A 23,387-nucleotide genomic window follows, 5' to 3' on the forward strand; every position below is an offset into this window, starting at 1 on the left:
GAGTGAAGCCAGAGATTGTGGCTTCAAAAGCAGGGATTGTGGAGAACCAGCAGTCAGAGAGGAGAGGTTGAGAAGCGACAGGGGTAAGCTTGGTGATTGTGGCTCCTGATCTCCCTGGACACCAAGCTGAAGCCCAGAAAATTCTCCTATAGTTCAAATGGCAGAGATGGAATGAGAGTCCATCGGGTCCCAGGCAGTGTCCCAGCTCTTTCTTTCACGGACATTAACTCAGCCTTCCTCCCGCATCAAAGCACTCCCTTTTATGAAAGAGGAAGTTGGGGCTCTGAGGTGTTATATATCCAGCTTAATGTCTGTATTCTCATCCATCCATCCATCCATCCATCCATCCATCCATCCATCCATCCATCCATCCTTCTCTCCTTCTACCCAACCATCCTTCTGACCATTCATTCATTGTATCATGCCAAATACTGGACAGAGCTCCTTTAACTAACTCTAAAAGGCCATCTTTCCACAGTTTGGTGTGTTGTAAAGCATTAAGGTCTGGGACCTCTGCAATTATTTTCTTGTGATTTTAGTGAACCAAGCCAGTGTACAGAATTACTTCAGGGTTCATTGGTGGTAGAGCTTTCTCTGCCATTTACCCATCTTCATTTCCTCATCTGTGCAACAGGAACAACCCTTCTGGGGTTGTTGGCAAGGTTTTAAAAGACAACGTGGAGGGATCTGGAGAGATAGCTCAGTAGTTGCAAGCACTTTCTGCCCTTATGGAGAACATGGGTTTGGTTCCCAGCACTCACATGGTGACACACAACTGTCTGTAACTTTAGTCTCAGGGGATCTGATGCTGTCTTCTGGCCTTGCAAGCAAACATTAAGACATATTAAAAAAAAATCTTTAAAAGTGGTGGGTAGGGCTGGGCAGTCGTAGCGCATGCCTTTAATCCCAACACTTGGGAGGCAGATGCAGGCAGATCTCTATGAGTTCAAGGCCAGCCTGTCTACAATGTAAGTTTCAGGACAAGCAGCGCTATAAGAAAAAGCCTTTCCAGGACAGGAACCAAAAAGCTACGGAGAAACCCTGTCTTGAAAATAAATAAATAAATAATAATAAAAAAAGAAAAAGCCTAATTAGAATCAAAACAAAACAAAGAAAGAAATTAGTGGGTATAAAAATCCCCCAGAGCCCCACTGAGCGCTGGAGAAGCCCTCTCTAGGCAGCAGGAGCAGTCAGTATCAGCTCTAATGGTCAGTGTTGCTCTGCTGGCCTGGAGGATGGGAGGGGTGGAGCATGTGTTTCGGCAGACGTAGCCTGGGGTCAAAGACCCCAATACACCTTACCAAACATCAAGCCAGCCCTTGTGCAGGCCCTGTAGCTTCAGCTGATGGGTTATGGCACCAAATGTATTTTTAAATTCTTGCTGATCGGAAACCAGTTCTGAGTGAGTGGAGCAGAACTCACGGTGGTCTGCCCAGCTGAACAATCCCAGGCTCCCACCCACCAAGGGGCATCAGCCCTTCTTGTTGTCGCTATAGGAAGTTCCTTCTGTCCTGTGCGTCACCAGTTGGTCTCAAGGGTCCCAAACTGTCCCTGGTGCTGGTAACACTAGAAATTGAAAGATTAATGAAAGCCAGATGGGCAGGTGGCTAGCAGAAAAGTCCTCCCAGAAGAGTCCAGAAAACATCAGAGCCAATCTCTCTTCTTGTGGTTACCAGAGCAAAGACAAGGGACTGTCCCCTCTCACTGCATCCCCTCCCTCTTGACTCTGTCCCCTACCCTGCTACAAACACACCCAAGGTTGCATAGATGTCTGTTGCAACCAGATGGGTGTATCGCAACAATTGGGCTTCTGTTAGGACAGGAAGGGAGGCTTCCCCCACAGTCTCCTTTGGGGCCAGGTTACTCACCTACTGACACAGTAGAAAGCAATGAGTCGGAAGATGTCCTCAAACACGAGAACTGAGCCTTCCAGGTACAATACTGGGGAGAGACAAGAGAGGCCGTTGTAAGCATCCTCTGCTGACAAGGGGAGGGGCTGGCTGCTCTCCTAGATCTGCAAGGTGGCACACGCCTGTATGTCCTCTGTGGGTTCTGGTGCCTCCTGAAGGGTCCCCATTACGTATCAGCTGCCAACTGCAGTGGAAGTGGGGCTCAAGGTGTCAACGTGTCGAGAGAGTTCAAGGACTACCAATTACTGTGGCTGATATCAACTACAACACAGTCATCATTTCTGGTGACCAGGAGTCTAGGTTATAAAAGTAGAATGCCATGTGTATCCAGCTGCTAATGATAATCTCAATAGGTATTGGCTTTCATGATGCCCAAATCTCAGGCTCCTGCCAAGTTTTGCTCCCAAATCTCAGGAGTCTACATTGGGCCCCTGAAACTGGAGTTACAAACAGTTGTGAGCGGCCACGTAGGTGCCGAGGACTGAACTCAGGTCCTCTGGAAGAGCAGCCAGTGCTCGTAACCCCTGAGTCATCTCTCTAACCCTAAGGATGACTTCTATAAGTAGGGGTTTGACAGATATGTCCCTTAAATATTACTTTCTAGTATTTCCTCAGAAGCTGCCCCAAACTGACAAGTGCCCAGACCCCAGAACTGCCAAGAGGCCATGTCACCTTATCACCTCACATTGTCTTTACGCGGCCTTGGGGACATCCAGCACCCACTTCTGCACTTGGCAACATCCTGTAGCTCAGAGCCTGCCAGTCTGACCCTCCTGACAAAGACACCAGGCCAACCAGTCATGGTGGACTGTCACAGTGTTTACCCTCTCCAGGGTCCCTCAGTAAGAGCCTTAGTACAGAATAGTCCAGAGATCTGACCTCACATGGTGAAGTTCTAGTGACAGCCAGTGGGAGTCAGTCTGTAGTGAGGTGGCCACAGGGCACAGCAATCAGAATCTGCCTCTCAGAGAGAAGGAAGCCTTTCACTTTAGCACCCTCTATCAGGGTTGGACTGGGGACAGGTAGCAATGTACCAAGCTGGCTCTGGACTTTTTCAATACCAATGTTAGGATGGAACAGCCGTAAGAAACCTGAAAGCTATTAGGTACCTTTTTAAAAAAGAAATTTCACTTTGTCACTCAGTAAATATATGCCCTGCAAAAGGCGGACTATTATGGCTCTCTTCTTTTCCACAGTACCTCCAGTATTTGGCATGGTGTAGGCCTAGTACCCCCAACACTTCATAAAGAATACTACTGTGAATACTTTTGTGTAAAGCTTGCATGGACATATTTGTGTACTCTTGATTGCATATGAGAGGCAAAATTTACCAGTCAGGTGTAATTCTGTCCATTCAAGAAACTACCAAACTTGCTGGCATACCTGGATATCAAAATGTAGAGGAATAAAGAAAGATCCATATCTATCACTATGCACAAAACTCAAGTCCAAATGGATCAAAGACCTCAATATAAAGTCAGTCACACTGAACTTCATAAAAGAGAAAGTGGGAAGTACACTTGAACGCATTGGAACAAGAGACCACTTCCTTAATATAACCCCAGCAGCACAGACACTGAGAGAAACAATTAATAAATGGGACCTCCTGAACTGAAAGCTTCTGTAAAGTAAAGGACACAGTCAACTGTTGTAATATGGAGCGGCGGCAGGGCTGCATCCCCAACACCCCAGCCGCCGGCTCCTGCCCGGCTAGCTTATGCCCCAAATAATTACACAGACACTGTATTCTTTTAAACACTGCTTGGCCCTTAGCTCTAGCCCTTACTGGCTAATTCTGATATCCCTATCAACCCATCTCTAACAATCTGTGAGCACCGGTCTTACCGGGAAGATTCTAGCCTAAGTCCATCCTGGGTCGGAGCAGGTAGCATGGCGTCTCTCCTGCGTCTGCTCCGGAGAGGAGAGCTGCGGAGTCTGACCTCACTTCCTCTTCCTCCCAGCGTTCTGCTCTGTTTACTCCACCCACCTAAGGGTGGGCCTATCAAATGGGCCTGGCAGTTTCTTTATTGCTTAGCCAAAGAAATCAACAGATTGATATGACACTCCCACATCACTTCCCCTTTTTCTGTTTAAACAAAAAAAGGAAGGCTTTAACCTTAACATAGCAAAATTACATATAACAAAACAGTTATCAAGTAAAAATTACATCAGAAACATTCATACATATAACAAAATTGACCGTAAATCTCTATCAATAAAGCAAAATCTATACTAATGCAAATTATCCATATCTATATCATATCCCCCTTTAGATGTAAAAGAACATTTATAAACCATATTTGGGAACATGGGCGCAGTTTTTTTCTCTCCAAACTGCTTTCTGCTGAATGGGGGCGTCGTTAATCAGATTATTTAGGGTGTAACCTGTGTGCCAGGTTTCATCTCAGTTGGCAGTTGAGCAAAGCAATTTTCTGAAGATGTTCACAGCAACCCTTCAGGAGGACGTGGTCCATCATACCAAATCGGAATAGAAGAAATCCATAGAGTCTCAACCTCTGTGAAAACAAAAGAAGACTCTCTCCAAAGCATCATATCCTTAGACCCAAATTCTGAAATCGTAATACCCTTATATCCATTCTGGTTTAGCTTGGCAGCACATGTAATGAAATGTCTCTCTGTACTTAGCTCCTTCACAGTCAAAAATTTTAAAGAAAACACAATGTACAAAATCCAGACTCTCTGTGAATTTTCCATCTTTACGCGGCTTATTTTTTTTTATATCTATAACTATCTGTACTCTGTCTCTTTTAAAGACTTTACCTTTTTTTTTTTTTAACCATTAACTTTATTCTCTATATTTTTTTTCTTCTCTCTCCCAAGCCTACGTACATTCATCCAACAGTGTGACTCATTCAGTGGTCTGAATCTGTCCTATTGTGAATCTGCAATTTTTTACTATCCAGGAGCACTTTTGATTTGCGCCTTTAAATCATTAGGCGCTAAGCTGCAACATTTCTAGGTTAACTTTTTGCTTTTTGAGCGCATATCTTTGACCTGGAATAACCCTGTAGACCAGGCTGTCTTTGAACTCTCAGAGATCCGCCTGTCTCTGCCTCCCAGGCATTGGGATTAAAGGCGTGTGCTACTACACCTTGAACTCACAGAGATCTGTTTATCTCAGCCTTCTAAGCACTGGGATTAAAGGCGTGTGCTACCACACCTTGAAGTCACAGGGGTCTATCTCCCTCTGCCTCCCAAGTGTTGGGATTAAAGGTGTGTACTAAGACACACAACAACTCTCTTCCTTTTTTTTTTGTTTTTTGCTTTAAGAACTTCAACTTTCAGCTTGCATATATTCTTAACATACAGTAAACCATTTAGAAATTTTCTTTGTCTTTGAATCTCTCTTTATTGTATATCTCTCTTTTTCTGACCACAAGAGCCTTTAATTTACCAAGCAATATCAGTAGGACTAAAGGCGTGGCTTTGCCAGCTAGATCCAGTCCATTTCTTAGCTTTTCAGCCTCTTGGCTGAGGTACTGGCTGTAGCCATGTTTATAGCATTTCAAGGTCCCTGTCAGCCAGCAAGCTACAACAGACAACACTCAAGTCCTCTCTCTGTAGCCGGCCCTCCTGCCTCAAACAGTCAGAGTTTGCCCTGGCAGGATGGCCCAGAAAGCCGGCATTTTTAAATGGCACAGCTTTTTTCCTGCTACGGCTGAAAACCGAAAAGCATGTGTTCAGCTTTTCATCAACACTGTTTAAGTGTTTTGTGGCAGGACCTCTTAATGAGCCGCAGGGTTTTGCAGCTAAAGCTGAGTCAGGAAGCCTCTTGGGGCTACCAGGTAGGAGCGGCACTCAGCACTTTAATTCTGAGACTGAGCGTGTAGCACAGAAATTCTTTTCATCCAAGTTACATCCAAATCTGACTCGCAGAGCACTGTGCAGTCTGAAAACACGTCCCTGTATGGCGGCAGGAATCCGCCATGCTCTTCCGCCTGCCTAAGCCTGATTCGGCCGTCTGCCCAGGTGCAGGCGGGGAGCGCTGAGAGCCATCAGCATGGTCTCAGAGCACTCTCCTTCCGATCCCAAGCGGGAACACAAACATAAAGCCAGAGTTTGCACTGGCGGCACAGCCCCAGGAAGCCACGCTTTGAAATGACACAGCGTTTTTTCTGCTGCTGTTGCCGAATCAGGAAATCTCTCTACAGCACGCCACCAACAAACAGCAAAAATCTGTGTTAAACTCTCTCTCCCTTATTTTTAAGCCTTCTCAGGTTTTTTAAGTGGATTTAGTTAGCCACACGTCTGGGCGTCATTTGTTGTAATATGGAGCGGCGGCAGGGCTGCATCCCCAACACCCCAGCCGCCGGCTCCTGCCCGGCTAGCTTATGCCCCAAATAATTACACAGACACTGTATTCTTTTAAACACTGCTTGGCCCTTAGCTCTAGCCCTTACTGGCTAATTCTGATATCCCTATCAACCCATCTCTAACAATCTGTGAGCACCGGTCTTACCGGGAAGATTCTAGCCTAAGTCCATCCTGGGTCGGAGCAGGTAGCATGGCGTCTCTCCTGCGTCTGCTCCGGAGAGGAGAGCTGCGGAGTCTGACCTCACTTCCTCTTCCTCCCAGCGTTCTGCTCTGTTTACTCCACCCACCTAAGGGTGGGCCTATCAAATGGGCCTGGCAGTTTCTTTATTGCTTAGCCAAAGAAATCAACAGATTGATATGACTCAGTAAATATATGCCCTGCAAAAGGCGGACTATTATGGCTCTCTTCTTTTCCACAGTACCTCCAGTATTTGGCATGGTGTAGGCCTAGTACCCCCAACACTTCATAAAGAATACTACTGTGAATACTTTTGTGTAAAGCTTGCATGGACATATTTGTGTACTCTTGATTGCATATGAGAGGCAAAATTTACCAGTCAGGTGTAATTCTGTCCATTCAAGAAACTACCAAACTTGCTGGCATACCTGGATATCAAAATGTAGAGGAATAAAGAAAGATCCATATCTATCACTATGCACAAAACTCAAGTCCAAATGGATCAAAGACCTCAATATAAAGTCAGTCACACTGAACTTCATAAAAGAGAAAGTGGGAAGTACACTTGAACGCATTGGAACAAGAGACCACTTCCTTAATATAACCCCAGCAGCACAGACACTGAGAGAAACAATTAATAAATGGGACCTCCTGAACTGAAAGCTTCTGTAAAGTAAAGGACACAGTCAACAAGACAAAATGACAGCCTACAGAATGGGAAAAGATTTTCACCAACCCTTCAACAGACAGAGAACTGATCTCCAAAATATACAAAGAGCTCAAGTAATTGGTCATCAAAAGAACAAATAATCCAATAAAAAATGGAGTACAGACCTAAATAGAGAATTCTCAACAGAGGAATCTAAAGTGACTAAAAGACACTTAAGGAAATACTCAACATCCTTAGCTATCAGAGAAATGCAAATTAAAACAACTCTGAAATTCCATCTTAGACCTATAAGAATGGCCAAGATCAAAAACACCGATGACAACTTATGCTAGAGAGATTGTGAGATAAAGGGAACACTTCTGCATTGCTGATGGGAGTGCAAGCTGGTACAGCCCCTTTGGATATCAGTGTGGTGATTTCTCAGAAAATTGGGAAACAACCTTCCTCAAGACCCAGCAATACCACTTTTGGATATATATCCAAAGGATGCTCAATTGTGCCACAAGGACATGTGCTCAGCTATGTTCATAGCAGCTTTGTTTGTCATAGCCAGAACCTGGAAACAACCTAAATGCCCCTCAACTGAAGAATAGATAAGGAAAATGTGGTATATTTACACAAGGGAGTACTACATAGCAGAGAAAAATAATGGCATCTTGAAATTTACAGACAAATGGATGGAGCTAGAAAACATCATTTTGAGTGAGGTAACTCAGACCCAGAAAAACAAATATTATATGTACTCACTCATAAGTGGCTTTCAGACACAAAGCAAAGAAAACCAGCCTACAAATCACAATCTTAGAGAACCTAGACAACAAAGAGGACCTAAGAGAGGCATATGTGGATCTAATCTACATGGGAAGTAGAAAAAGACAAGATCTTCCTGAGTAAATTGGGAGCATGGGGAACCATGGGAGAGGGTTGGGGACGGGGAGAGAAAGGAAGAAGAGCAGAGAAAAATGTTTAGCTCAATAAAAGAAACAAACAAGAAAAGAAACTACCAAACTATTTTCTACAAAGACATCACTTTTACATTCTTTTTTTGTTTGTTTGTTTGTTTTTCGAGACAGGGTTTCTCTGTGGCTTTGGAGACTATCCTGGAACTAGCTCTGTAGATCAGGCTGGTCTCGAACTCACAGAGATCCGCCTGCCTCTGCCTCCTGAGTTCTGGGATTAAAGGCGTGCGCCACTATGGCCCGGCTCACTTTTACATTCTTATCAATTAAGTATGGCAGTTCCAGGTTCTCCACACCCTTGTTAACACTCGCTGTCTGACGTTTTGACTGCAGCCATCCCAGTGGGCCTAAAGTGTATCCTGTGGTTTTCATACACATTTTCCTAAAGATTGGTGAGGCTGGGCATTTGTCTGTGTTTATTGACTGTGTGTGGGTTATTCATTTAAAACTTTCTCCCCTTGAGCCAGACATGGTGGCACACACTTTTGATTCCAGCATTCAGGAAGCAGAGGCGGGTGGATCTCTGTGAGTCCAAGGCCAGCCTTGTCTACAAAGTGAGTTCCAGGACAGCCAGCACTGTCAGACAGAGAAACCCCGCCTCAAAAAATTAAAAATAAATTCTTTATTTCTATGGATGTTTTGCCCACATGTGTGTCTGTGCACCACGTACATGTAGTACCTATGGGAGTCAGATGAGGGCATCAGATCTCCTGGAACTGGAGTTACAGATGGTTGTGAGCTGCAGTGTGGATGCTGGGATTCAGACTCCAGGAAGAGCCGTCAGTATTCTTAACAGCTGAGTCATCTCTCCAGTCATAGTGGTCATTCATTTTATTTTTAGTATTATTTTTTATTTTTTGGTTTTTCAAGACAGAGTTTTTCTGTAGCTTTGGAGCCTGTTCTGGTACTCGCTCTGTAGCCCAGGCTGGCCTTGAATTCACTGAGATCCACCTGCTTCTGCCTCCCAATTGCTGGGATTAAAAGTGTGCACCACCAACTGCCCAGCTTTGATTATTTATTTTTGACGATGAGTTTTGAGAGATAAAGCCTAGACACACGCCTTTTGTCAGATCTATGCTTTGTAGACATTCACTCCAAATCCAACTTATCTTTCTAAAGCTTTACGAACGAACAAAGACAGAATGCTGTCTAAATGTATCCATTGGATTAGAGATGCCCACCTGGCATCTAACCGGCTCTCGCTAACAGTCTTCTGCCCTCTGAAACGGTTTACTTAGAAGTTCACTTCCCTGTCAGCTTGGCAGCATTTAGAGTCACCTAGGAGACATTCCTGTGGGCATTTTTGTGTGGGAGTTTTCCAAGAGGTTTAACTGAGCTGGGAAGACCCATGCCAGTTGTGAGCAGAACCATCCTGTAGGCTGGGGTCCCCAACTTAACAAAAAGGAGAACGTGAGGCTGAGCACAGGCATGGGTCTCATTGCTCCCCCAGTACAGATGCGAAGGGACCAGCTGCCTCCTGTTCCCGCTGCCCCTTCCCAACATGGCTGACTGTACCCTTACACTTAGACCCTGAGCCAAAACATGCCAACCTTCCCTCAGCTGCTTCTTTGCCAGGAATTCTGTTGTGGTTAGGAGAAAGGTAACCAGGGTGGTTAATATGCTGTGGGACTTGAATGGGTCACCATTCTCACTTAAACCACCGTCTTTCCCGCTGTCTTACCCATACTGTTCTCCTCAGAGACCCCTTTTCATACATGGTCTTGAAGTCAACCCAGACCACGCCTGGTTTTAATCACTACAAATCCACAGGGGCTGAGGCAAGTGTACTCAACAAATGAAAACTTGTCCTTTGTGCTGTGTTCTTTAAGGTAGCATGGGACAGCTCTGACAAGGGCCACCACTAAGTGACAAGGGTCACCACTAAGCCACAAGGGTCACCACTAAGTAAAGGGTGAGCAGCTGGGACCCTCACCCCAGGCTTTGATGAAAATATACAAAAACATCAAAAGGGGATACACCTTGCCAAAGATTACTGTTTGCGTGGGGCTCACATTTACTTAGGAAACAGAAACTCAGCCTTCCACATTTAGACAGCTCCACTAACCAGAGATATTTCACTTCTTTTTTTCTCTCTCATGAGATGGGCTTTCTCTGTGTAGTCCTGGCTTGGAGATCTCCCTTCCAACAGGCTGTCAACAGGAGCTCTTAATAAAATGTTTAGTTGTGATGCCCGCATGAAGGGCTTGGTCACTGTCAGCCCCTAGCCTGGTCTGTAGAAACAAAGGGTAGGTGGGTAGGAAAACTGACATGAACCTCACAGAAGGGCCACGGGGACTTCGTCTTCACAGCTTGGGGACCGGTCAGGAGCTTTTCCCTAGAAGTAGGCATTGATGTAGCCATCTGCTTGCTCTCTATGGAAGATTGAAACCTGGCTTGGGCGGGTGGAGAGACGTTAATTTGCTTCATCCTGCACACAGCCAGGCGTCTTGGTGCATAAGCAATGGATCAGCTCTTCCCCAAGAGGAAACTGTTGTGAAAGGGGGTTCAGGAGAGCTGGACACCCCTCCCCCTGGAGAGACTAACCTCTTAGAAGGCTTGAAGAAGAACTACGAAGCTAATCTCTGAATTCTTCCGTCATCCAGAAAGGGTTGGGTCATCTAATCCTGGTAGACTGTAACACCCCTACTTCCAAGGGACACTATGTCACTGACCAAGTCCTTGGCAGGAAAAGGCAGACTCCAAGGACAGAGAGTGAAGGTGACAAGAGATTGGGGACTAGGGAGAGAATAAAGCCTGCAGGGACCCCCCAGTGAAGAGAAACATCCCCCCTACTCCATGTGCCTTTCAGGGACCATCCCATTCCCAGCCACAGTGTCCCCTTAGGAACATTGCAAGGAGTGGGCTCTGTCCCCAGTGTGTGTGTGTGTGTGTGTGCATGTGAGTGTGTGTGTGCATGTGAGTGTGTGTGTGTGTGTGTGCATGTGAGTGTGTGTGTGCATGTGTGTGTGTGTGTGCATGTGAGTGTGTGTGTGCATGTGTGTGTGTGTGTGTGCATGTGAGTGTGTGTGTGTGTGCGTGCATGTGAGTGTGTGTGTGTGCATGTGAGTGTGTGTAGGCTGTTGGGTAGTAACTGTAACTGCCACAGGAACTACCTCTTGGCCAGTCTGTGGCTGGCCGTAGAGGAAGGACTGCCTGTTTTTCTCAGTTCAATTTTGTAAAACCTAGGAAAGCTGCTTCCCCTGTTCCCAGAGAGGGCAGGGGTTTATGGGGTGGGGGTGGAGAAGTAGAGGTGGGGGAAGGGAGTCCTGGGTCCCCACAGTTTAAGGTCTCACTTGCGCTGAGACCTTGTTGTAGTGCAGTTATCTCGCCAGGGAGTCAGGAGAAGAGGCCTGAACCTGCTGAAAAGAGTCCCTTGTGACCAGAGCTGCCAGCCACAGGGCTATCACAGAACAGAAGCAGTCAGGATGAGAGAAGGACTAACCAGCCTCTCATCTCCATCCCAACCTAGAAAAGCTCCTGTCTCCTCTGGGGAAGGCTTGGAACGAGGCTGGGAAAGCTAGTTCCCACTACAGGTCAAGGCTGCATACGCTGACACAGTCAAACCATCTCTAGTCACAGACTGAAGCCAAGCATTTCTGAGACTCACGTTCAGAGGGAAGGTGAGAACCACAATGGCTGACCTACGCCCCGAGGGTCAATGTGCAAAGGTCAGAGTGGCATGCTACCTAGGCTGGGTGAAGGAGAGCAGCCATTTCTATGGTAACAGCACCTGGGTGCGGAGGTAGCACAGAGTGAGGCTCGGGCAGTTGGGAGAGTGTTGTTTAATATGTACCGGGTCCACTGCCTGGCTGATCCTGGAGCACTTCCGCTGTGCTCCCGCTAGCCAGCCCAACCCTCAAAGCACAGCCCATCCCTGCAGATCCTGGCCTTGGATATAATAACCTTCCTCAGGTCCAAGTTCTTCACCAACCAGGGACCCGGCAGGATTTGGAGCATCGTGGGGAACAGGATGAGCCTGGGGGTACCACAGCTGGAAGCTAATGGGACAGGTCCAAGGAGGCCCAGGCAGAGATTGAAATGTGGGTCCTTTCTAAATGCCTTGGTCATTGCTAAAGGCAGGAAACCAGGAAGGTTCAGTAGCTGGCCCAGAGGTGTGGTCAGTCCTGGTAGGTGCCACTAGCAAGCTCAGTAGTCACTTTTTTTGTGGCATTGGCAGAAGGCATAGGGGTTAGGAAGATACACGAGAGTTCCCACAGGAAATCAGCCTTTGCCCCCTGCCTGGTGTCAGCACGGAGCCTCTCTTTCAGGCCTGTTTCCTCCCCTGATACTGGAAGACAGAACCCGGGAGGCCTTCCTGGGCAGAATGCTAACTTGTTCTCTAGAACAAGATGTCACCATGCCACAGGTGTCACAGGCTCAGTCTGGGCTAACTAAGCATGAAGAACACTGGGCCTGAGCCTCATTTCTTGTCACCGTCTTAGCTCTAGGGTCTTTTTGCCCCCCAACTTTGCATTTGTAAAATAGCATACAGAGAGCCCCACAGGGGCAGCCGCACTGTCCCCTACTATACCATTCTTGTTTAAATAAAAGGCTCCTGGTTTTGGAAGCTGCTCGTTCTTCTCGAGCAAATGCAAACTAGAGCCTTCAAGAATCTGAAAAGGAACACAGGACGAACTGTCACGACGCAGACGGGGGCTTCATCTGGAAACTATTTATAGGTTCAGATGACAAAACGGAAGGGAACAGTGGACAGATTTGTGAATTGCCAAGTGTCAGGGAAGACTAAATAAAGGCTAGGACATGGGAGGTCTTCTGGGAGGAGACAGGTGAGATGTGGGGATGCTGAGGGAGCTGTGCACCTGGGAAACCATCCCTTCTCCCTACCACACTGAACCAGCCAAAGGAGTCTGGTGATTGCCCACACATGAAAAGGGGAGGGTGGTGGCCCCAGTGCCACCCTGATAGGGAGGTCAGCTCCAAGTGTTATGAAGGGTTCACCATGAATCACCAGAGAACACCTCTTTGACTTTAGGATCTTACAAATATAAGAAAAATTAGCTTCTTAATATACGAAGGCAACACGGAGCAGACATTCTGTGTTCTCTCTTCCATACTAAGTGTGAACGGTCTGGGTGTGCTTTGCACTCGTGCTCAATCTTAGAGCCATTCAGTCCCATTTCTAAGGCTTGAGAGTCATGGCACTAGACACAGCATGGTTCTTACCTGGGAGCAAACTGGTCCCCCAGAGTTGGCAATGCATGTAGCTACTTCCAGTGGTACCTCAGGAGATAGCGCTGCTGGCACCTAGTGGTCAGAGGTCAGGAATGCTGACAAGCCCAGGACAGCCTCTTACAACAAGGGAGGACCAGATAGGAACTGGTGTGTGTCCTGAAGCACCTGGAAAGGTGTTTTGGATAGCAGCTCCTAGTCAGCTGCTGGTGCGTACGTGGTTTCCAACATCAAAGCTTGTACCTGGGCTCAGTGGGGACCTCAGCCCTAGAGGGCCTGGTTTCCCGTGTCCTAAACTAGCAATGCAGAAACAGAGAGCCACAGTGTGAATCAGCAATCAGGAACAAGGGGCCAGTCTTGGGCAACTGGTACTTTGCTTGTAGGAGACTATCATAAACATCCACTTCCTCTTGACTGCCATTAACATCTCAGGCAGACTGAGTCTTTGCTCAGTCAGGAGTCTGCAGCTCTGGGGAACAAGGCTGACGGAGGTATGGATGGGGATATCCCCTTGTCTAGCTATTGGTTAGTTAGATGAGCACATCCATCTTCACATGTTTACTTGGGCATAGGTTTTTAGTGGGGAATATTCTTGCTAGAGCAGAGCCCTGCCTTCCCCATAACCCTGCAGGCGCAGGCCACAGCTCCTAATTCACCCCTACCACAGCTCTAGGTCAGGACGGGGTACCCCTGCTGTTGGAAGCAATCCCTAGTCTACCTGTCAGGTGCACACTAGCTGGCAGTCCTCAAAGGCAGACTCGGGTTTCACATTTCTCTAGCAGGCTATTTAATTCAATTTCTCTTTGGTGTTGTTACCACCCTAGGAGAGCAGATCAGACTGTCCTCTAATTGCAGGGACTAAAGGGCCTCTTGGTCCCAAAGGGCAAGAATATCTCAAAAAGACACGTACACTTTAACCTTTTATCCTGAGAGCTGCTTCTTTTTGCTACGAGCCCTCAGTTTGCACCCTAAACGCTGTCCTCAGTCTAGAGGTAGACCGGGAGTTCATTTAGCCTTTATTTGTTAACTATATGCTAAGAACCGACTGCAAGCCAATCCCATGTCAGGTACCATGGTGAGCCATGTCATTTTGCTGTGTCCCCTTCCTCAGCTCATTTGCCTCCTGCAAATTTCTGGGACATGTTCCTTCTCCTCATGCCCACCATGACTGCCAGGTCAAGTTCCACCAGGCTGCCCCTAACTGTTCTTGTAGACTATGCTCTAGTTTTCAACCTCAGGGCCTCTCTTGCAGTTTAGCCTTTGACCCCCCCCCCCACACACAACACACTCTGAAAGACATGCAACTTCTCTGTAAAAGGTACATCAGATGATGTCCCCACCCATATGCTCTTCCTTGGGGTCTGGAGGGCTTTGCACAAAGGCTGAGCTCATTCAAGGCCTGTGTGCACAGCTCTGGACCTTCAGGTCTGGGACCTGTGGGCCTCGGCTGGCATCTGGGTCTCTGTTCACCCCCTCCCCCCACATGCTCACATTCTGCCCACTCAGAACTTCCCCTGGACACACCCAGTACCCTGGCACTCTGCATGAGCTGTCCTGCCACTTCATAAGCACTTCCTCTCTGGTGCAAATCGGACATTTCTCCCTGTCCTTTAGGACACTCCACATGTCCACACCCACCCACCTACCCATCACCAGTGTTTGGCGGATTCTCCACATTGCTCCAGTATAGTCTTTTATGTGTACCTTGGACCTAGTATACTTGAATTGAATAAACAATTAAACCAAGGTAAATAAACCTCTAATCATAGCAAGTGAGCGTCTCCTCTTGGATAGAAGCTTCCTAAGAGGAGCTGCTGCTGCTTCCTCCTCCTCCTCTTCTTTCTCCTCTTCCTCCTCTCCTTCCCCTTCTTTTTCCTCCTCTCCCTTTTCTTCCTTTCTTCTCCCCTTCTTTTTCCTTCTCTTCCTCCTCCTTTTTCTCTTTCTTTTTCCTCCTCCTCTTCCTCCTCCTCCCTCTTTTCTTCCTCCTCTTCCTCCTCCATTTTGTCTTCCTCCCTCTTTTCTTCCTCTTCTTCCTCCTCTTCCTGAGACAGTGTGTCATTTTGTGGCCCAGGACGGCCTCAGATGTGTGTCTTTGCTCCCTCCTCCAGCCCCTCAAATGCTGGATTATAGGTGTGCAGCATCATGTGCAGCTCAGCAGCACTTATTTTTGGCTTTATAAATTACATTGATTTACATGCAGGGGAGCGGCAAGTCACAGTGCACATGGCAACAGTGCCCCTGTGGCATTCAGAGGACAAGTATGGAGCTGATTTTCTTCTTGACCATGCGCATGGGTCCCGGGATTTGACTTCAGTTGTCACATTCGGTAGTGGGAGCCTTTGCCTGCGGAGCCATTTCACTGGCCAAAAAGCAGAACCATGGAGTGGTAAGAGCAGGTGCCAGGAGCAGGCTGCTGGGCTTTAAATCCCGGCTTTGCTGTCAGTAAAGTGTGATTCTGGTCTGCATTAGCTTCTGAAAAATGGCGTTAGATTCTTGCTATTTACTGCTGTGTAACAGAAGACAAAACAGAAGAGAGACTTGGAAATAACAACCATCTTCTTATAACTCATGATTGGTGGGTCAGGAATGGGCAGTGCTCTCAGCTGGGTGACATTTCTGCTCCTTGGGGAACAGACTATATATATATATTTGATTTTTTATTGCGCTCTACATTTTTTCTTTGCTTCCCTCCCTGTCCCTCCCCTCCCTTTCAACCCTCTTCCATGGTCCCCATGCTCCCAATGCTCCCAATTTACTCAGGAGATCTTGTCTTTTTCTACTTCCCATGTAATTAGATCCATGTATGTCTCTCTTAGAGTCCTCATTGTTGTCTAGGTTCTTTGGGATTCTGATTTGTAGGTTTGTTTTCTTTGCTTTATGTCTTAAAACCACTTATGAGTGAGTACATAATGATAATTGTCTTTCTGGTTCTGGGTTACCTCACTCAGCATGATGTTTTCTAGCTCCATTCATTTGTCTGCAAATTTCAAAATGTCATTATTTTTTTTCTACTGTATAGTACTCCATTGTGTAAAGGTATCACATTTTCCTTATCCATTCTTCAGACAAGGGACATTTAGGTTGTTTCCAAGTTCTGGCTATGACAAACAAAGCTGCTATGAACATAGTTGAGCACATGTCCTTGTGACACAATTGAGCATCCTTTGGATATATACCCAAAAGTGGTATTACTGGGTCTTGAGGAAGGTTGTTTTGTAATTTTCTGAGAAATCACCACACTGATATCTAAAGGGGCTGCACCAGTTTGCTCTCCCACAGCAATGCAGGAGTGTTCCCTTTACCCCACAACCTCTCCAGCACAAGTTGTCATCATTGTTTTTGATCTTGGCCATTCTTACAGGTGTAAGATGGAATCTCAGAGTTGTTTTGATTTGCATTTCTCTGATGACTAAGGATGTTGAGCATTTCCTTAAGTGTCTTTCAGCCATTTTAGATCCCTCTGTTGAGAGTTCTCTATTTAGGTCTGTACTCCATTTTTTTTTATTGGTTTAGTTGTTCTTTTGATGACCAATTTCTTGAGTTCTTTGTATATTTTGGAGATCAGCTCTCTGTTTGATGTGGGGTTGGTGAAGATCTTTCCCATTCTGTAGGCTGTCATTTTGTCTTGTTAACTGTGTCCTTTACTTTACAGAAGCTTTTCAGTTTCAGGAGGTCCCATTTATTAATTGTTTCTCTCAGTGTCTGTGCTGTTGGGGTTATATTTAGTAAGTGGTCTTCTGTTCAAATGCATTCAAGTGTACTTCCCACTTTCTCTTCTATGAGGTTCAGTGTGGCTGGCTTTATGTTGAGGTCTTTGATCCATTTGGACTTGAATTTTGTACATGGTGATAGATATGGGTCTATTTTCATTCTTCTATATATTGATATCCAGTTATGCCAGCACTATTTGTTAAGTATGCTTTCTTTTTTCCATTTGATATTTTTTTTTTGTCAAAAAACAGGTGTTCGAAAGTGTGTGGATTAATATCCGGGTCTTTGATTAGGTTCCATTGGTCCTCCTGTCTGTTTTTATACCAGTACCAGGCTGTTTTCAGTACTGTAGTTCTGAAGTAGAGTTTGAAGTCAGGGATTGTGATGCCTCCAGAAGTTCTTTTATTGTACAGGATTGTTTTGGCTATCCTGGGTTTTTTTGCTTTTCCATATGAAGTTGAGTACCGGAACCGACTTTTTTATTGACTCGTATCAGCTAGGGCCTGGCCCGGTTTGGAGGATCCAAGATGTTTCCCCTTAGATCTTTGGCAGGGAAAGTTAAAAGGCTACAGTCAGCCAGGTCCATCTCCCTCCCAGGCCTCTCTCTCCCGGGTGGAGGCAGCTCGACTCTTAGAGTTTAAGAAGAAGTGGCAGCTCTCTGAAAACCTAAGAGGAACTGGCTAGAGGCATTTCTGCTTATTCTGTTGACCACAGAAGTCACAGGCCAAAGGAGATTTAAGGGAGGGGCAACAAAGGAAGAAGTATCAAAAAATACCTTAATCTGCCACAGTGTGGCGCCATATCCTAAAGCAGATTAAATTGTAATCTCAGAAATTAGGAGGCTGAGGCAGGAGAATTGTGTGTTTAAGGCCAGTCTGGCCATGTAGAGAGAGCCTGTCTCAAAACTGAAAAATAAATAATTCATACCAAATGCTTAATAAATGACTGTTATTATACAACAGTCCTTCATTAATCCCATTATACCCAGTGAAAGCCCAACAAACAGCCAAGTCTCACTAAATGCTTTTTGTATCATAATTCTGTGTAGGACGAGGCATATGGACAATGTTTTAGGCTAGGCTAGGAGGGGGAGATTTTTGTACTAATCCATGAGCCATATTCCACAAACTTGGGATCCTGCTGGACTCTGGAGACTGGTAGGAATCCAACATCAGAGGCTCCACGGATCACAGGAAAGAAAACTGAATTCCTGCCCAGGTTCATCCACATGGTTTGTGATCACTGAACTTCAAAGTTAAGCCTGTGTGCTGGATTTTTCTTTCACAGCCCTTGCCATTGATATTTCTCAAGAAAAAGCATGGGCAATCTTCACGGCATCCGTCCTGTGAATAACAGGCTGTGGTCCTCAGGATGCTGAAGCCAAGAAGAAGCACCTTAGATGTCTCTGAGAAAGGTCCTTGAGGGTGCAAAAGCTAGCCATGAGTAGTTGAGTCTCGTCATCCATCTGCCATTCATTTCTCCAGAAACTACAAACAATCATAGTGTGCTCAGATTCCTTCTCTCTCTCTCTCTCTCTCTCTCTCTCTCTCTCTCTCTCTCTCTCTCTCACACACACACACACACACACACACCATGCTTTGTTTTGTAAGATGTTTACATACAAGTCAAGGCCCAAGGGAGTCTATTCACACCCTGGTTTCCTAGATGGGAATTGGTAGCAGCAGGGAGGACGGTCAGAATCAGCTTTCCAGGGAAAACTACCCTGGATATGGCTCCTGCCAGTTTCATGATATATGTACTCCCTAGCTAGGAAGAGGCACAGCCAGATCTCCCCAGTGGGTCTGACTGAGTCTAGCACTATCAGGGCCACAGCCCAGAACACAATTGCTTATGTTCAACTGTCAGTGTTGGGCCCGGAACTCCCAACCCCATGGCCTTCCTCACTAAGGCCACATAGCCCTACCTGCTCCCTTGCCTGGTTCTGGCTCTGTGTCAAGAACACAAAGAGAAAACAATGATACAACTGTGAGAGTTTCAATGACTGACTGGACTACTGTTTGCTTTATTTCCCTCTCTGCCATCTTCCTCTGTCCCTTGGAAAGTCCACTGAGTGAAGAACACAGAGACATGACCAGAAACAACTGGGTTCCGGTGAAAGAGCCATGCATCTCTGACTCGTCTGAATCCTGGTTAACATCCTTGGATGCCAATAGCTCAGCTGCAAAGAGGAGATGCTAAGACTTGCTTCAGAGGTGGTGAAAACATGTTGGGGCCATGTGCTGTCCCCAACAACTGAGGTTTAAGGCTTAAGATTTCAGAGCCCACTGATGAGGACTTAGTTTTGACAGGAGGCTTTTATCACTGGAGCTGCCAAGGGTAGTTTTGGACAGGGAACTACATAAAAGGAACATTCAAGTAGGGGAAATTCCTCTAGGGCAAGTTCCCTAAATGTTGACACTATGATAACCAAGACAGAGCAATAACATAATAAAGGTTGCCTCAATTGCACCACAAAGAACAAGACAAACCATTCATTGATTCTGACAGGTGAGGGGAGACAGGCACAACGTGCCACAGAAGACACTTTTTTTGGAACTTCCCAGAAGATCTTGGCCCTGTTGGTGAGAAAGGTACACTAATATGACTTCCTCAAAGGCAGCTAGGCTCTCTGGACACAGCAACATATGTTTTCTAGGTTATGGGGAGGCTTTCTGATCTAAGTAGAAGGACACGGATTGTTGGGCGAAGATGTGGGCCTTATTCTTTCAGGCAATTTGAATATATTATTTGCCAGGGGAAGTCAGGAGTCCCCTTTCCCAGGAGGTCCAGAGGAATTGAATGGTTTACAGAAGACATATAAAAGTTACTGGGGGAAGTCTGATGAGAACCCACTTCACTGGTAGCCACACCCAGGGGTTTGTCCAAGCTCACAATGGTTCTACAGCTGCTCATTCTTCTTAGGGTAGTGCTGCCCGGAAAATCCCGTAGCAAAAGCAAACCTGGGAAGTGAGCCAGAGGTGTGCTGAGGTGGCAATCAACTTCCCCAGACTTCCCCAGAGCTAAGGGTCTAGGACCTGTCCTTAGAGATAGGTCCTCTATGGCTGGTGTTCCACATAGGATGCCCTAAGAACCACAGGACACAAACAAGCCCACTGTCTGGTTTTGTCCATTCTTGTTCCCATCCACTCAGATACCCTAGTGACTCTTAGGGGCAACTCTGGCTCAGCTTCACATCTGGGCTCTCTCCGGGACTTTGTTTATAGCATAACACCATCCCGTCAAGACCCTCCTTTATCCTTTCACCTGATCCCAAGAGCCCCAATCCCACTACTTGTAACTGCCTGTTCTGCCTCCCTGGCCAGACTTGAAGACAGGCAGGAAACCCCTTCTTATCATCATCCAGGCACCAATAAATGCTAAGTGCTCATGAACAGATGAACACAGGGACACACAGCAGTGTTTAGACCACTCTTGTACATCTTAGGTACGTTCACACACATTTCTTGTCTCTTCTGCCTACAGCTTCTTTGGAGGTGTAATGGGTCCCTGTATGATCGATGGGAATGAGGGTCAAATGTCACATGGTCTTTTTCAATTTGTACAAGCACATGGACTACACCTGGTTTTATGTAATGCTGGGGTTTGGACCCAGGGCTTTATGTATGTTAGGCAATGTAGCCACATTCTCATATCTTAATTTAATTATTTTATCTGACTTAATGTGTGATGCTGGGATGAAATGCAGGCCTCGGGTGTGCTGGGTGAGTGTTCTACCACTAAACTGTACCACAGTCTGAAGTGCTTACAAGGCTTCAAGCAGGGTTTAGCTCACTGGTCCTTCCACCTCCTTCCATGGAGAACACAGCTCTCCATCTCTCCTTAGGACAGGACAGTAAGGAACCATGCTGGAGCAGGGAGCAGCCCTCAGCAGCCCTACCCATGACTTAATGTTGGCCCTCCTAGCTCCCCAAATTGTGAGAAATTAATGTCTCTTTTTTAGACCATACCAAACCCCAGTTATTTGTTATAGTAGCACAGATAGACTCAGACACATGCTGAGTCAAGATCACCCAGGCCTGAGACAGCAGGCCAGGAGACCCCTAGGGCTTGGCCCTGACACCCCTCAGACACATGCTGAGTCAAGATCACCCAGGCCTGAGACAGCAGGCCAGGAGACCCCTAGGGCTTGGCCCTGACACCCCTCAGACACATGCTGAGTCAAGATCACCCAGGCCTGAGACAGCAAGCCAGGAGACCCCTAGGGCTTGGCCCTGACACCCTCTATAACTCCCTTCAGAAGAAGGGTGACTGAGTAGAGGCTTCTAGTCTAGAAACAGCCAAGTCAAGCTTCTGTCCTTTAGATGGGTTTCTTGAAGCTGCAAAGTCCCTAAGGGTGGGCAGTCATACACATGCAGAGTAGGAACACCCCCATGCAGATTGGGACCATCCCCACGCAGACTGGGACCATCCCCACGCAGACCGGAACCACCCCACGCAGACCAGGACCACCCTCACGCAGACCAGGACCACCCCATGTAGGCCAGGACCACCCCCATGCAGACCGAGACTACCCCACGCAGACCAGGACCACCCCCACACAAACCAGGACCACCCCCACACAGACCGGAACCATTCCACGCAGATCAGGACCACCCCCACACAGACCAGGACCACCCCCACGCAGACCATGACCACCCCACGCAGACCAGAACCACCCCACATAGGCCAGGACCACCCCAATGCAGGCTAGGACCACCCCCACACAGACTGGAACCACCCCACGCAGACCGGGACCACCCCACGCAGACCAGAACCACCCCACATAGGCCAGGACCACCCCAATGCAGGCTAGGACCACCCCCACACAGACTGGAACCACCCCCACACAGACCGGGACCACCCCACGCAGACCAGAACCACCCCACGCAGACCAGGACCACCCCACGCAGGCCAGGACCACTCACTGCAACACCAACCTCTTTTCACCATCTTTCTTTCACCACCAAGAAGACCCTGTGCTCTCCATCTTTCTCAGATTCTGTCACCATCTCCCAAGTCCAGTTCTCTCGGAACAAAACAAACTCCTCTAGCTCCCACGTTCACGTTTATTGGAGAAGTGTTGCTCCCCTAGTTTTCTCCGAGGCACTGACGCCTGCTGAGTGCTCCTCTTCTGACCTGTTGGACTCTCCTGCCTGCCCACAGTCCTCCCATGCCCACTCAAGAGTGCTCTCCTTCTCCAGGGCCCACCCCCAACCCTGTCTTCCAGCTGTCCAGCCCCGACTCCTATACAGTCACCAAGTTTTACCCTTGGCGGTTTTCTACAACCCCTCTTTATTCTCCTGTTGGGATTGGTTGCTGTCCCTGCCAGCTGCCACACAGCCCAGGGGGCCTAAAGCATCCATCTCATTGGGCTACTTCCTGCTCAAAACCTTTCCATCCTTAACAGTGTGGCATGCTTGTCACAGCTGCTGGTGACCCAGTCCGTTTCACTTGGCAGCCTTGATTTTGTCTCCTCTTCAATTACCTCCTGACCAGCACGGCTTCCTCGTTTCTGAGCTTTGACAAGAAGACTGTGGCTTCAGCGCCTCAAGGCTGTTCCCCAAAATTCTTCCTCACCACTGTTTCTCAATTCCTCCGGCCCAAAGGGGCTGAGTGATCTCCCCCAGGAATAAAGAGTGTTGATGTCTCAAGAGCACAGTTATATTATAGGGCTCAGGAGTGGCCTTGTTTGTGCTTGTGAGTGCCTCTTTTTGCTTGGTCCAGGACTGGGGTTGTGTCTTAGCCCCTTATACCTGTCTTCCCTTAAAACCCATTCAGTGGGTGTTTAATTGGGGATATATTTTTGTGGCATGCTTAGCAGCACCGAGCTGAGAAAGCTCATAACAAAATAAGATGGTGGAAATGGAAGGGTAAGCAGTGGATGCATGATTCAAAATCAATTGAAAGAAGAGAAAAGAACAGAAAAGAAAAAGCTAGGCATGTGATCACAGCACTCAGGAGGCAGAAGATCAAGAATTTGAGGCTAGCCTGGGCTTCAAAAACTACAAAGGCAGGAATATATGGAGAGTGGGGAGGACGGTATTGCATACCTGTGATCCCAAAACTTGGGAAGTTGAGGCAGGAAGAGATCAAATTTGAAGCCAGCCTGAACTCCCCTGTAAGATCTTGGTTTTTTGTTTGTTTTGTTTTGTTTGTTTTGGAGACAGGGTTTCTCTGTGTAGCTTTGGAGCCTGTCCTGGAACTCACTCTGTAGACCAGGCTGGCCTCGAACTCACAAAGATCAGCCTGCTTCTGCCTCCCAAGGGCTGGGATTAAAGGTGTGCGCCACCATCGCCCAGCGCCCCTGTGAGATCTTAAAAACTAAGAAGTAAAAGAAGAGGAGGAGGGAGGAGGGCAAGGAGGAGGGCGAGGAGGAGGAAGTTAGTTTCCCAAGGTTCTGCAGTAGAACTCTTAGAGCTAACCTGACCTCGCTG

The 23,387-nt window shown here is 47.1% G+C and overlaps 1 protein-coding gene across 3 annotated transcripts in view; it reads right to left on the minus strand.

The window, feature by feature from the left end:
- Positions 1-23,387, minus strand: part of Rin3 (Ras and Rab interactor 3) — a 110,762-nt gene that overhangs the window by 39,816 nt on the left and 47,559 nt on the right. For all 3 annotated transcript variants that reach the window (XM_075948474.1, XM_075948472.1, XM_075948473.1), the window contains one exon: positions 1,869-1,941. In XM_075948474.1, coding sequence (XP_075804589.1) covers positions 1,869-1,941 — 73 coding nt within the window. The remainder of the gene's footprint in view (positions 1-1,868; positions 1,942-23,387) is intronic.

Source organism: Microtus pennsylvanicus, chromosome 14, assembly GCF_037038515.1.
Source record: "Microtus pennsylvanicus isolate mMicPen1 chromosome 14, mMicPen1.hap1, whole genome shotgun sequence".
In the NCBI taxonomy this organism is placed as follows: Eukaryota; Metazoa; Chordata; class Mammalia; order Rodentia; family Cricetidae; genus Microtus; species Microtus pennsylvanicus.